We start from the raw sequence: 12,512 nt of genomic DNA, 5'->3' as shown, positions 1-12,512 counted from the left end.
CCGTGAACAGCAAAAGTTGTTAGTTAAAAAGCAGTGAGGGAGCCTGCAGCCTGTAAGTAGGAGATTCTGCAAGAAAGTTCAGCCTGATGTCGCTGGGGAAGCACATAACAGAGGACAAAATTTTTCACGAACAGAAGTGAATTAATTTACATCCACAAAATCATATACCTTTGCAAGAGATAAGTTAATAACTGAGGGCATTTCTATACGAAAACTGTGAACCTGTGCTACAGGTTCCTAATGCAGCATGATGGGGAGTTGCTTGGAGAAGTCCTGAATGGGTGACAACTCTCTGAGCTCGTATGCTGCTTGGAAGCAGTCCGCCGCCTCCAGCAGCGATCCTTCAGCCTTCAGGACAAGCCCAAGACTCAACCAAGCTTGGTGGTTTGTAGGCTCCAAACGGAGGGCATTGCGCAAGAAAGTTCTGGCACTGGATAACGAAATCCCTCCAATATTTCGAAGAATTTCTGCCATACAAACCATGCCCGGTACGTAATCTGGATCGATTGAGAGAGCAAATGAGAACACCATCAGGGCTTCCTGGTGCAAGGATTGAGCCTCCAATAGAAGACCTGCAAACACATACACCCATCTGTCAAACAAACTGTAATAGTTAAACTATAACAGTTCTAGATACACAAGCACAATATTATTAAGTTTCAGGGACTATCCAACTTTCTTAATACCCAGAGCACACAAAAACTTAAATAAGAAATTGGTTGAAGTCACAAGAATTTATTTTAATTTTCTTAATTTTGACAAAGCAATGAGCATAGTAGTTTAAATGTAGCATTTGTGAACCAGGATTGCTCAAAAGCTCATTATTGTACAGAGAGTGGCAGAGTCAACTTTTCAGTGGAATCACCACAACCCACATTTCTGAAGTCATTGAGCAGATCACTTATCTCAACTCCATGCATAAGTTGCAACAAAGCAATCAAGAAAGTGAATACCCAGTCCCAAACAAAGAAGCAAGAATCAAAAGGAAGAGCTGCTGGCAAACAGGCCGCATACTGATCTCTCGATGGAGAACATGCCACAGCATTGACCATGCAGAGTAGTGGTTTCCTGGGGACGAACAAGATAATGGACTAAGAGGCTCATGCATAGTTCAGACCCCAATTCGTTGAGCTACTAAAGGAGGAAGTTGTCCTTAAGGGGCATGTTTGAAAATCTGTGTGTGCATGTGCCCACTTGTGTGCCCCATCATGTGTATGTCTTCTATCATTTTCCACATCGACTTGTGTTGTGGTGTCTGTACAGCTGTGATAGCCATTGCTTCTGCTAGTAGTAAGATGAAGCTGTCAGTTTCAGTTTGCAAGTTGTTAGGCTTTCAGAGTTGTTTTAGTTTGAGAGTTGTTTTACGCAAAGCTGAATTAGCAGTCGCTCGTCCCAAACCCTCCTAGCGCGCGACGGCCGACGGCTCCACATGCCACGCACGTCGCACCCACCCCGCACAGCGGCAGCACAGGTTCGCACTTGACTTTTTCTTTTCTTTTCTTTTTGTCTTTCCATTTTTCTTTTTTCCATTCAATTAGTTTTTTTGTTATAGTAAAATTTAACATTTGTACTCATGTGAATTCTTTATGTGCATAATCTATATACATAAGTTGTCTAATACAATTCTAATCAAAGTTATAACAAAAATTGTATGAATAATTTATATCCGTCATAAAAATTGCGCTACAAAATTATTATGTAACACGTTGGAAGGAAAAGTTATACGTATAAGTCGAATGTTGTTTAGAGTTGTATGTATAAGTTACGCGTATAAGTTGTATATGTTTCGAAAGTTATGCTAAAATCATAGTCCGAAACCAAATGTTTGTAAAAAGTTATGTGTCAGTTATATACATAAGTCATCGTATTCTAAAAGTAGAAAGTTGGGGAAATAAAAAATTTCTACAAGTGGAAAGTTCACCGTTGTCGGAAATCGTTCGCTCGGAGAGCTTCCAGCAAGCGACCGCTAATTAGCATGCGCCGTTGTTTTAGTTTGAATAATGGGGAACCAATAATGCCTTTTGCTAAACTGGATGCACGTGGGCTAAACAATCCATCAAGGAGGAACGTGGTCAAAGATCAGCGTACTCTGTGACCAGTTGCCGAAAACAGCTGAACATCTTTGCCTCCACTTTCCCTTCACCCTGGAGGTTTGGGAGCACATAAGGACATGATCAGGGGATCTGATTGCAGTGCCACAGTAAGGAGATAGTGTGCAGAATTGGTGGAGCAACTCCTTAAAGGCATTGCCAAAAAAAATAAAGAATGAAATCTGCCCTTATGATGTACACAGCGTGAAATATCTGGAAAGAATGAAACACAGGATTTTTGAGGGGAAATCAGAGCAACCAATCTAAGTGGCCAGACTGATCAAGGAAGAGATCGCGCAGCGTAGAAAAGGCATGTGAGAGCCTGGAGTTAATTTAAATTTCATGAATGTAAACCTAGGATAAGAGTAAAGCTTCTTTTGTCGAAAGAAAAAAAAACAAAGAGTAATGATTGTTGTTTATGCAATCGCATTGTTGTAAGACTTGCATGTTGCTGCTTCTAATATGACAAGGGCACAAGGCAGTGCTCCTGCTGATTCTTCCAAAAACAGCACTTGCAGAAATAGTTACCTCTGACGTGCCAACACTTGGGATAAAAGAAATCAATGGATATGGCTTTGTCAAGACAGATGTTCGAGTCATGCCATGCCTCGAGCTTTGTGTATATCGATGCCAAATCTAACCATGTGTCCATCTCCAACTTCTGCAGGGATTTAACCTGTCAAGATCAAGTGGATAATGAGCAAAGAGAAAACACGATATTTTTGTTAAAGTTCAATAAAAAAGAAGGGGGCCGTACCTCCTTACAACTGGTCGACTTCCAGACTTCCTTCTTTGCTTGGATAGTCGAAAGCAAAACCCGAAAAGATTCCACTGCAGACTTGAACTGTCCACGGGAAGCTTGAATCTGCGCTTTCAGCCTCAAAATGTCCAACTGATCATCTTTCTCAGCTTCATCCATTGCAAAATCCGCTACTGCTTCAGCTTCTTGTAGATTTTGCTGTGCAGATAATATAAGAATTAATAATTTCCAGGCACTAACGGACCCTCCCATCACCATCTCAAGACACTCTGTTGCACTTTCAACAGCTGCATTGAGTTTCCGTTGCATTGCATTTTCCCAAGCAAGGCTATACAATATTTCAGGATTATACTTTGCCATTGCAGCAGCATCCTGCAGCAGCCTTAGTGCATCATCTTGTAATCTCGATCTGTCCAAGTCTGAGGTGGAGGACCTAGAAAAAGGTCCATAACAAACGCCAAGAAAATGGTTTACAATGCTGATGAAATGCATATCACAACTTCTGAAAGACTTCTTGACTTTATTTGCAAATTTTATCCCTTCAGAAGCATGCATTGGGTTCTTACAACATAGTTTTGCTCCTAAAAGAAGAGATGGAATATGAGGCTTTCCCTTTCTCTCCAGTACACAAACACCATTCCTTATGATGTTTAGTGCACTATCATCCATGCCAGATGCACTATAGCAAAGTGCAAGGATATACCATCTCTCTGATCTGGTGTAGGTACCAGGCAACAGCATTTCTAGATGGCTGGCCAAAACTTCATAGTGCCCAGATAATGACAGTGCATACATCAGATGGTTCACAAGTTCAGGATCCCATTTTATTTCTTGGAGGGATAGCTTTCTTGTCAGTATGAGTAACAACAAAATTGCTTCCTCTATATTGTTCCCAGGGCTCACCAGATTCCTTTCCTGAGCAAATTCTTGAGGGAACTTCACTTCAACACCACAATACAGCAGAGTCACTGCCAAATCTTTTTGTAAGTTGGCACACCTTTGAGAATCTAGATTCCATGGTTTTGCAAGAGCTTTCCGATATGCAATGATGGCTTCATCAAAACAACCACTCCTCATCCACAGTTTAGGAAGATATTCTAGAGCCAAATGGAATATGTCCATTAGCTTACACTCCTCAGCAGTACCATCTTGAACACCATATGGCCATGCAGACTCTATAATGTCTATGATCGTTCTGCATTCTTCTGCAGCATCTGCCATGATAAGGTGAAATTCAGATGTATGCAACAAGTTCTTTCAGACGCAGAAGTTACCAATACAAAGCATAACAGATTTAATTTCAGTTTGTGGAAATACACACCTTTCAGATTACATTAATTATATATAACAAAATAACTAAGCCGCACATACATAGGACAGCAGCAAACTTGCAATGCTTCTGGAGCTATGTACAGATTGCAGATAAAAATGCTCAAGGACAATAAAAGAAAGCATACTGAACAGAAATCCAGTTAATACCTGTTACTCTACCAAGGGCGTCCAAAGATTTTGCTTTAAGCAATATGGCCTCCAGAAGCAAGCTTACAGAGTGCATGGACATATGCATTGACATTCCATTCACTTGTGAGGATTTCCTTCTTGAAGAGCGTGGTGGCGTTCTTGGCTTGATACTTTCAGCAATAGCAATGGTCATTCGTGGTCTAAGGCTTCTTATATCAATTCCCTGAAGAACTTGCAATGCTGCATCGAAGTTCCCTCTCTGATGTTCCAGTCTACCTAACAACGCCCGAGCCTCCTGTTACATTATCAAACAAATCTGACAGTGAGCAAATGTTTGCAAGACATCTTATCTTCTTTAAAGAGCGGAGGAGTTCAGCCAAACCTCATAATTTAGTGAAAGGGTCTCTCTTAGGTCTGATTCTACTTCATTTACTTGGCTATCATCAGGAGTTGTTTCACGACTTGCCATCTTTGAAGAAGAGCCATTTGCTGAGAAATCACGTGTCGCAAGAGATTCTGGCGACCGAGGAAGATCTTCAAACTTGGACTGGTCCCCGCTGCAAGTGCATAACATGATCGCGGACATCTTTGACGTGCAGATAATTTAACTTAATTTAGACAAAACAGCTCTATCTCCTGGGATCTTTTCTCGGGCCAGCATTCACTCAGTTAGACTGCAGGACCTAGCAATGTCAATAAGAAATCTCAGTGCATATTCAGTATTTAGATACTAAGCAAGAAAGTCATGAGCAAACACATAAAAGTCTACATATGTGGCAGATTTAGCAATTTCTATTCCTAATTGATCAAGTTAGAGTGGCGTCTCAGAGTAAACAAATACAGCTGCATGAATAGCAACAGCAAGGAAGGTTCAAAGTTTGTGGCACATAACTGTGGAACAGATATATCAATCAATCAAGTGACTAAGGACTAAGGAGGCGAATTCCCACAAAAGCAATAAAACACTCTTGCTTGTACTAACTCCCAGTAAGATTACAAACATCATCATCTCCTACGGACCTAACACATATCAACATCACAGCAAGACGCCAATAACAGTAACACCCAGTCCTATTGTCTGTCAACAACAGCAAATTGTCAGCAATGGCCCAAAAGGACACAACGCAGCAGACAGGAGAGAGACCAGTTCCATCCTCCAATGCTCCATGGCTCCATATATCCCAATCAACTATACCCCGAAAAAACAAGGAAAATTTAGAAAAATCCTGATGAAGAAACGCAGAATTGGACAAATCCCCGTGGATAATTGCATGGCAACCAGATATCCACTATTTACACCTCAGGAAACAGCAGAGACGACCAGAATTCCAGGGCGCTGTGCAATCTCCCGAGAAATGCAGCACCCCTGCCCCCCACAAAACGCCAGCGGACGGATTCAGCGTGCATCATGAACCCCCGATCTTATCTCAGAAAATTAACTGCACTGCACCCCTCTTGGATCCCAAGTCCCACTGCATGAACTGAAGTCGCTGAAGAAGAAGACGATGACGACTACGAACCTACTCGAACGGTCGAACCCAACAAGCGTCAAGCAGAAAAATGGATGCAAGTACCACGTCGATGCTCCCTCCACGACTCGGCAAAACAACAACAAAAAAATCCGCGGTCAGGAAAAACCCGGGCGCGATTGCTCAATGCAGTCGAAGCATCCCCCAAGACCAAATTCACTCCGAGGAAAATCGCGAAGAGCACTCGCGGGGAGCTTCCAAGTTCCATCGAGTCAAGTTAGGGTCGGATGCTTACCAACGAGAGGGATCGACCCCAATGCCGCATGGATCCCCGCTCCAGTCCACGCCACCGCGCCCTGCCAATCCAACACGAGCAGAGGCGGCGGCGAGAGACGAGGTGACGCTTGCGAGGGAAGAGTTTGTTGGGTGCGGTGTGGTGTGGGTGGCGTGTGCCTCGGTGGAATCAGTCTGGAGAGGGCGCGGCTGCGCGGGGCGGGTAAGCGGGGGCGGGGGCGGGGGCGGCGGTTGGCGGGCGCTGTTGCTGCTGCTGCTGCTGGTGACTTGGCGTAGGTGAAGCATCCGCCGTGGGTGAAGAGACATGAGAGAAGCGTGGCCGTGTGTGGGCGAGGCTTTTGAGGCTCGTACTGGGCCGGGCCTGGACCAAGCCCTACATGTCGGTGATAATTGTGTGTTCATCATCATCTATTCAATTTTGGTGAAAATGATCGGCACGAGAACTGTGCCATGAAAATGACAGAAATGGGACCCCACAATTCAAGACCTGCAGAGCAGATTGTCGTGGCACCATCACGCGCCTGTTCGTCAGCGTGATACATTTCAAATTCTTTTTGGTGAATAAACAATTCTATTTTTTTTACTGAATTCCGGGATGTTTGAGAGCCGGATACAACAAAAAAGTTGGGCGCCTTTCAAGCGTTACAAAATCCACTGGCTTCCACAGGACAAAGCGCATTTAATCGCCGGCCCTTTCTAGCAGGAAGGACGGACCGAGAGCCCCATTGAAGTGGCGGCCAGCTTTGTTGACAAAGGGAAAAGGGAAGCTATCCATGCCAGACTGCCCCATGATTCCATCTTCCTCAGGATTCAGGAACGTAGGAGCACGGGTAGCCTTTGACATTTCGGAACCCCTTCAGACCGGCTGTCCCCTACTCGTCTGCTACTCCCTGTGCCAGAGGGAAGACGGGGCGCGGTGATTTTCCGATCGCCGAGCACCAAGCTGCAGTGGCGATCTTTGGCATGTTCCTGGGGGCGCATATCGCTTTCCTGGGAGCGGGACTGGGGGTCATGTGACCTCTTGTTCTGCCCCCCCCCCCCCCCCCCCCCCCGAAAGCTACTGCTCGTGGCATGGACACATCGCGCTTGGCGACCACGCAGCAGTACATGATCCAAAAAAAATGAAGGATCCGATGTGCGGCGATTGGCTCCGGCGACATGTGCGGTTTGGTCTGGGGGCTGACGCCGGCCCCTGCCCCGAGTGGTTAAGGTTAGGTTAATCATGATTAGCGCCCGTATGCCGGCGTGTCCATTTGTCCCTGGCACTCTACCGTTTGGCAGCAGCGACATTAAAGATCGCTGGGCACAGCGTGTGGCTGCAACAAAAATTCGACCGGACAAAAGCGTGGTACGAGCAGGCTCCATGAGAGGTATTTAAGCCGCACGGCGTGTACTGAAGCCCGTGGAAGGCAGGCAATCAAGTCGGGGGAGGTACCGTCACATGCGACGCATTGCTGACGTGCCCCTGTCAGGGGCCGGACCCGGACTCACTGTTGGGGTACTGTACGGGCAATCCGAACCCTCTTCGGTTCGTCCCCCGTTCACACTCCCGCCTTTCTCTTGAGGGGAATTTACTCGCGCCTGACTCGTCGGAACGTGGGTGGATCAGTCCTACAGAGCCGAGCCAATAGTTATTTCACTGCCTGCGAGTCTACTGCCTTTTTATTTTGTGTGGAGACAAGCCAGAGCAGGCCGAGGAGAAACAGATGTCAGGAGAGGACAAGGTAGAACTGGAAACAGCATCACAGATTCACAGCGGCTCACGAGCATCGCATGCCTACAGTGCAGTCGCTCTCTATCTGGCGTTTTGTCTAAAATCAGAAAACACAATTACTAGTACACAATACTACAATTATACGCAACGTACCAACCTGTTAGGGCGCGTCTAGCATGATGTTATTGAGAATTAGTGCTCAATTACCTTAGTAGGCATATACATAGATTTGTCTCCAACGTATTTACCAAATACTAACGTTTACAAGGCTGCACAAACGCATCAATAGCAAAATTTGCTGCTAAACAAGTCACTTTAAGGCCATTTCAAATGACGGGGTAAGATGATGAAAAACATGGCAATGTACGACCACATAAATTCAACGGAAAATACGCAATGTAATTTCATTTTCATAATTCATATGAGTGCGGCAATTAAAATTAAACTGCATGAAGCCCATCAGGAGATGTTCCTGCGGGCAGAAACCCTTGTGCTAGCGACCTCGATGCAAGCCAGCAACGGCCCAGCCCAACGAAGGAAAATGCATTGTCGGCAACCCGGTGCAACAATTTCTCGGATGAAACAATCATCCTACAAAAATGCGAAAAGATAAGGCTACTCAGTATGTAAGCTCCCTGACAAAAATATTACAAGGAATCGGCAACCTTGCAGTTACAGACAGCCCTTCCAGCCGGCGGAAACAATCATCATACAAAATTGCTGTATCCTCTGGGCTGGGCTCCACCAGGAGAAACAGCTAGCCAATGTACGGCATATCAAAACAAAACGAGGGCAATCTTATACTTATTGCCTGATGAGACGAAAGGGGCAGTTTGGGCATCTGCGATGGATTTGGTGGACTATATTCCTGTTACTGTCGCAACCTAACCTTCTTAGCCTTTATCCTCTTGGAAGCCATGTAAGTCACAGCAGCAGAAAGAGTATACCTAAAACAGCAAAGAAAACATATGAAGTGGTGATAAGGTGGAAGGTGACCAGAAGAAATTATCACATTTTACAGTCAGCATCACATGATTAATGTCATCTAATTCTGAATTCAGTTAGCCCACGCACCAACATATTACATATGCCATCTCCAAGCTCATCACATATTCTAGGAAGTTCAAAAACTCAGTAGATGAGTGTTCACTACCCCAGATCCTTATTACATTCCTTATTATCATACCCATAATTGCATTTCATGTGCTTATCTTACTATCTTAGATCGCATTGCTCCATTTACGTAATGGACAAACATAACAGAATGTGTAAGCCAGAGAAAAATTATACACTGCTATAAAAGCAGTGTGGTGTGCAAGAAGCCAAGAAGCAATGTTTCAATGGGAAAAGGCTATTGTCCAATCAAATAAGATAGACCCACATAAGTTAAGCTGGTTTCTTTTTTAATATAGTGATGGTTCCAGCATTTGTTCTGGACATAGCATGCAACAAAAAGGAGTGTTCTATGTTCAGCACAAGTATTTCTTGTTGAGAAGGCGCCAACTATCATGGTCTGGCAGTGATGAACTGCCAGACTCAAAGTCAGGTTATAGATACTGTAGATTTGTGGAAGCAATGAACCGTGTATATCAAATAAAGTCAGATATTGCCATCCAAACAACCAAATAAGAGCAGCAACAGACTGGTTTCTATCAGGATCAGTGAAACCACTGGCAACAGCAGTTGAAAAAATATAACTAACACAGAATGAAATAATACAGCTGCAAAGCCTGATGGTGCTTACCATGTAAAAGTATATTTGAGATGGTCTTCTGGCATCACTGAGTGACGAATCAAGGTGTTGACATCTTTTGGAACAGGATAAGGGTTTGTTGGAGAGACGTTTTCGTTTATATCTTCTATATAAACAGTATTTTCAGGAAGCCCACAAGCACGAGCAATCATGGGAACATCCACGTAAAACCACTGGCCACTATTGGGCTCATTCGCTGGAACAAATATACTTGGCTTCTCACTTCCTCGGATTACTCCAGTAACTCTTACAGGAGGTTCTCTAGGTTTTTCAATCTGCAAAAGGTTACTCGCATAAATTTTGAGCCTAACTGAAGCAATGCAAATACTCCATCCATTCTCAAATCTATACATTTAATACAGGCAAATTAGTTCATAAGGAACTTATTTGCTCATCCTAAACATCATGTATTTAAGGATGAAGGTAGTACAACTTAAGGATTATGGATACTTTTAATGATCTAAAGTAGGTACAGTACTTGTGGCAACATGATATTGATTCAATTGCCACAGACTAACAACCAGCCTACATTCCATACCATTTTATCATTCTAGAAGCCACAAATGATCTTAAACAGGTCTAGTAAAAGTAATAAATATAACATGACTTATTTGATAAATTGCTGCCCCGGTGTTATCATGTACAAGGAGTTCACATACCATGACACAAAAATAACATTATAACAACACTCACAAAACACATGGTACTCCAATTTGATGAGCAAAGTAGATACATTTAGAATTTGAGGTAATAGATTGGAAGCTAAGCCAAAAGACTGGGAATAAAGATAACCTCAGGAGATAATTTAGGTTCATTAGACCAAAACTTCCACCATGAACTTTTTCCGTCTGGCTGTTTAACAGCTTTTGATTCTGAAGCTTCATCCAGGATTTGGTTATCCTTAACATTTTTATCACGCCATCCACGAGGAACCCATCCTCTATTCACAAGGATAGGTGACTGCAAACTGACAACATTTCTCAGAAAGATAAATGACTACATAACGAGTACCTGCAAAATATTATGGTTGGTTTTAATTTTCTAAGGCTGACAGCTGTTGATGTGGAGTTATGAGCTATCTCTGATAGGATGTGTGGGAGATAAAGTCAAAACAAGCATAGTAAACAGTCTTGAATAGTTGCATCCTGTCACCCACAATTCTGCATGTGCTGATCAAGAACAATGAAGCTATCAAATAGCATGAAGCACAAGCGCTCAATTATGGACCTAAAGGTTCCTTCCAGACATAATTTAACAAAATACCAAGCAAATTTGTCTTTTGAGATTATTACTTGGGTTGTGGACTTCTCTGTGACAGTTACAGATTAAGTCTGAGCACACCACCATCCACCCCCCTGCACACATACATTAGCTATTGTTGCAACAAAACTGCAAATATGTAGGACTATTGACAAACATGTTTCTATTGCAACAAAACTGCAAATATGTAGGATTATTGACAAACATGTTTCTACAATCCTCTGTATCTCTCGACTTTCAGCACAGTTATCAATACTTGAAAAGATAAACAGGAGTATTTGAATGTTATTTTTTCCTTCAAATTCTCAATGAAGTTAATTACATAACTTTTCAATCCATTCATATCCAGCTGAAGATTTTATTTTCCATGGAAAGGCAATAGAGGAGTATGTGCACCAAGCCAGATAGAATCAAAAGAATTCAAATCACAAATCACTGCCAACTCGAGCATCTTCCACTAACTCAGTTGTTTTGGTTTTGCCATAACATAAGACACATCTTCCAGGCTTGACACCCTTTGTCCTTGTGTTGAAGAAATATTTAGTACTTTAATTCTATTACACTAAATCACCATTTTCGAATTTGAGCACAGACAAGCTTTTCGGTTTACAAGTATCAGCCATTTTCACTACAGCAGCTTTTCACCAAGAACTTCCCAAAATAAAGGGTATCAAGCTCAATCATCGTGATAGTTTCCTTGCACGAGTGCAATGTTGGTTCTCAAGGTTATCTGAAAAATAGGAACTGTGATTCCAGCATTTTCGAAATAACTTACCTGCTGGGCTCAGTCAACCTGGGAATCAACGGAGTGATGACATAATACCCATTCTCTGTCACACCCGAGATGCTCCGCGAGCGAGGTCCGACGAACACTGATTTCTCCTCGTCGAAGTCGCCCTCGCACACTATCTTCCGGAACTCCAGCGCGTCCGGATCACGCAGGGCAGCGGAAGAGGTCGCCTCGTTCCACGCCACGGGCTCCATCTCCAGCCTCCGCGTTCTGTAATCCAGCATCGCTATCTGAGGTCGAGAAGGAAACACCACACGGTGAGGTCTCGCCGGCCAACAAAACGATGCAGTGAGTGACGAGAGCGCGGGCGCTGTGTAACCTTCTCCTGCCTCCTGAAGAGCTGCCATGTGCCGAGGCCGAAGGTGATGGCGCCGGGCGCGAAGAGGAAGAGCTTGGACCACGCGCTCGCCTCCTTCCCCGCCCCTGCGAGTGGAACACGAAAAGATTTGGAGATGATTCGCAAGGCATTTCGAAAGATGGTGACGGTTAGGGTAGATGGGTACCTGGGGGCGGAGGCGCGGCGACGCCGGGAGGAGGCGGCGGCGGAGGAGGAGGTCCGGGTGATGAGGCGTGAGAAGTGGAGGCGCGGGAGGGGAGGAGGCGTCGCTCGCCGCCGCCGCCGCGCAGGCGGAGGCGGAGGTGCTTGGAGAGTGACGCCGCCATCTCCGAGGTCAGAGAGGGTCAGGGGTTTGGAGTTTGGACTTCAGGACATGTCGACGGGGAGAGTGGAAGGGCGGCATCAGCGCACAAGGCAATTTTGCATTTTGAGGGGCTTGAAATCGAAACAGAGTGGTTTATATTTGTTTATATTTGTTTACTGTTTATAAATAAAAACATTATCACAATCTTTTTCACTCCTTTGACATACATGTGGTTTATATTTGTTAGGAACTTAATTTTTGTATAAATAATATTTTGGGT

The 12,512-nt window shown here is 44.1% G+C and overlaps 2 protein-coding genes across 5 annotated transcripts; both read right to left on the bottom strand.

Annotated features, from left to right (window-relative positions):
* Nucleotides 1-51: 51 nt before the first annotated feature.
* Nucleotides 52-6,380, bottom strand: LOC120646967 (protein NPGR1-like). Of its 3 annotated transcripts, none has more exons than XM_039923532.1 (6): nt 6,076-6,380; nt 4,694-4,994; nt 4,330-4,606; nt 2,848-4,064; nt 2,619-2,766; nt 52-572 (listed from the first exon to the last, which is right to left on the bottom strand). In XM_039923532.1, exons 2-6 carry the CDS (start codon nt 4,895-4,897, stop codon nt 238-240), a joined length of 2,181 nt encoding a protein of 726 aa, XP_039779466.1. In that variant the 5' UTR covers nt 4,898-4,994; nt 6,076-6,380; the 3' UTR covers nt 52-237. The 3 variants fall into 3 exon arrangements, with proteins under 3 accessions (XP_039779466.1, XP_039779467.1, XP_039779468.1); XM_039923533.1 differs by lacking the exon at nt 6,076-6,380 and adding an exon at nt 5,832-6,058; XM_039923534.1 differs by lacking the exon at nt 52-572 and adding an exon at nt 606-2,144 and having other exon boundaries at nt 6,076-6,305.
* A 1,798-nt stretch (nt 6,381-8,178) lies between these two features.
* Nucleotides 8,179-12,338, bottom strand: LOC120646965 (surfeit locus protein 1-like). Of its 2 annotated transcripts, XR_005664649.1 has the most exons (7): nt 12,095-12,338; nt 11,911-12,014; nt 11,577-11,821; nt 10,334-10,508; nt 9,533-9,816; nt 8,583-8,735; nt 8,179-8,311 (listed from the first exon to the last, which is right to left on the bottom strand). XR_005664649.1 is itself a non-coding variant. In XM_039923530.1 (6 exons), the coding sequence occupies exons 1-6, from the start codon at nt 12,252-12,254 to the stop codon at nt 8,660-8,662; spliced, it is 1,044 nt and encodes a 347-aa protein (XP_039779464.1). In that variant the 5' UTR covers nt 12,255-12,337; the 3' UTR covers nt 8,331-8,659. The 2 variants fall into 2 exon arrangements, 1 of the variants encoding a protein (XP_039779464.1); XM_039923530.1 differs by lacking the exon at nt 8,179-8,311 and having other exon boundaries at nt 8,331-8,735; nt 12,095-12,337.
* Nucleotides 12,339-12,512: the final 174 nt, after the last annotated feature.

The sequence above is a fragment of the Panicum virgatum genome, chromosome 9K, assembly GCF_016808335.1.
Source record: "Panicum virgatum strain AP13 chromosome 9K, P.virgatum_v5, whole genome shotgun sequence".
In the NCBI taxonomy this organism is placed as follows: domain Eukaryota; kingdom Viridiplantae; phylum Streptophyta; class Magnoliopsida; order Poales; family Poaceae; genus Panicum; species Panicum virgatum.
This window is presented reverse-complemented; position numbering and strand designations above follow the sequence as displayed.

Bases quoted from the DNA above. Each gene is read 5' to 3' on its own strand.
- LOC120646965 (XM_039923530.1), bottom strand. From the start codon at position 12,254: ATGGCGGCGTCACTCTCCAAGCACCTCCGCCTCCGCCTGCGCGGCGGC. The intron at 10,509-11,576 runs GTAAGTTATTTC...AAATGTTGTCAG, and splicing joins AGGTTGACTGAGCCCAGCAG to TTTGCAGTCACCTATCCTTG. The intron at 8,736-9,532 runs GTAAGCACCATC...TTGCTGTTTTAG, and splicing joins CTCAAATATACTTTTACATG to GTATACTCTTTCTGCTGCTG.
- LOC120646967 (XM_039923532.1), bottom strand. From the start codon at position 4,897: ATGTCCGCGATCATGTTATGCACTTGCAGCGGGGACCAGTCCAAGTTT. The intron at 4,607-4,693 runs GTTTGGCTGAAC...ATAATGTAACAG, and splicing joins CCCTTTCACTAAATTATGAG to GAGGCTCGGGCGTTGTTAGG. The intron at 4,065-4,329 runs GTATTAACTGGA...TTATCATGGCAG, and splicing joins CGCCCTTGGTAGAGTAACAG to ATGCTGCAGAAGAATGCAGA.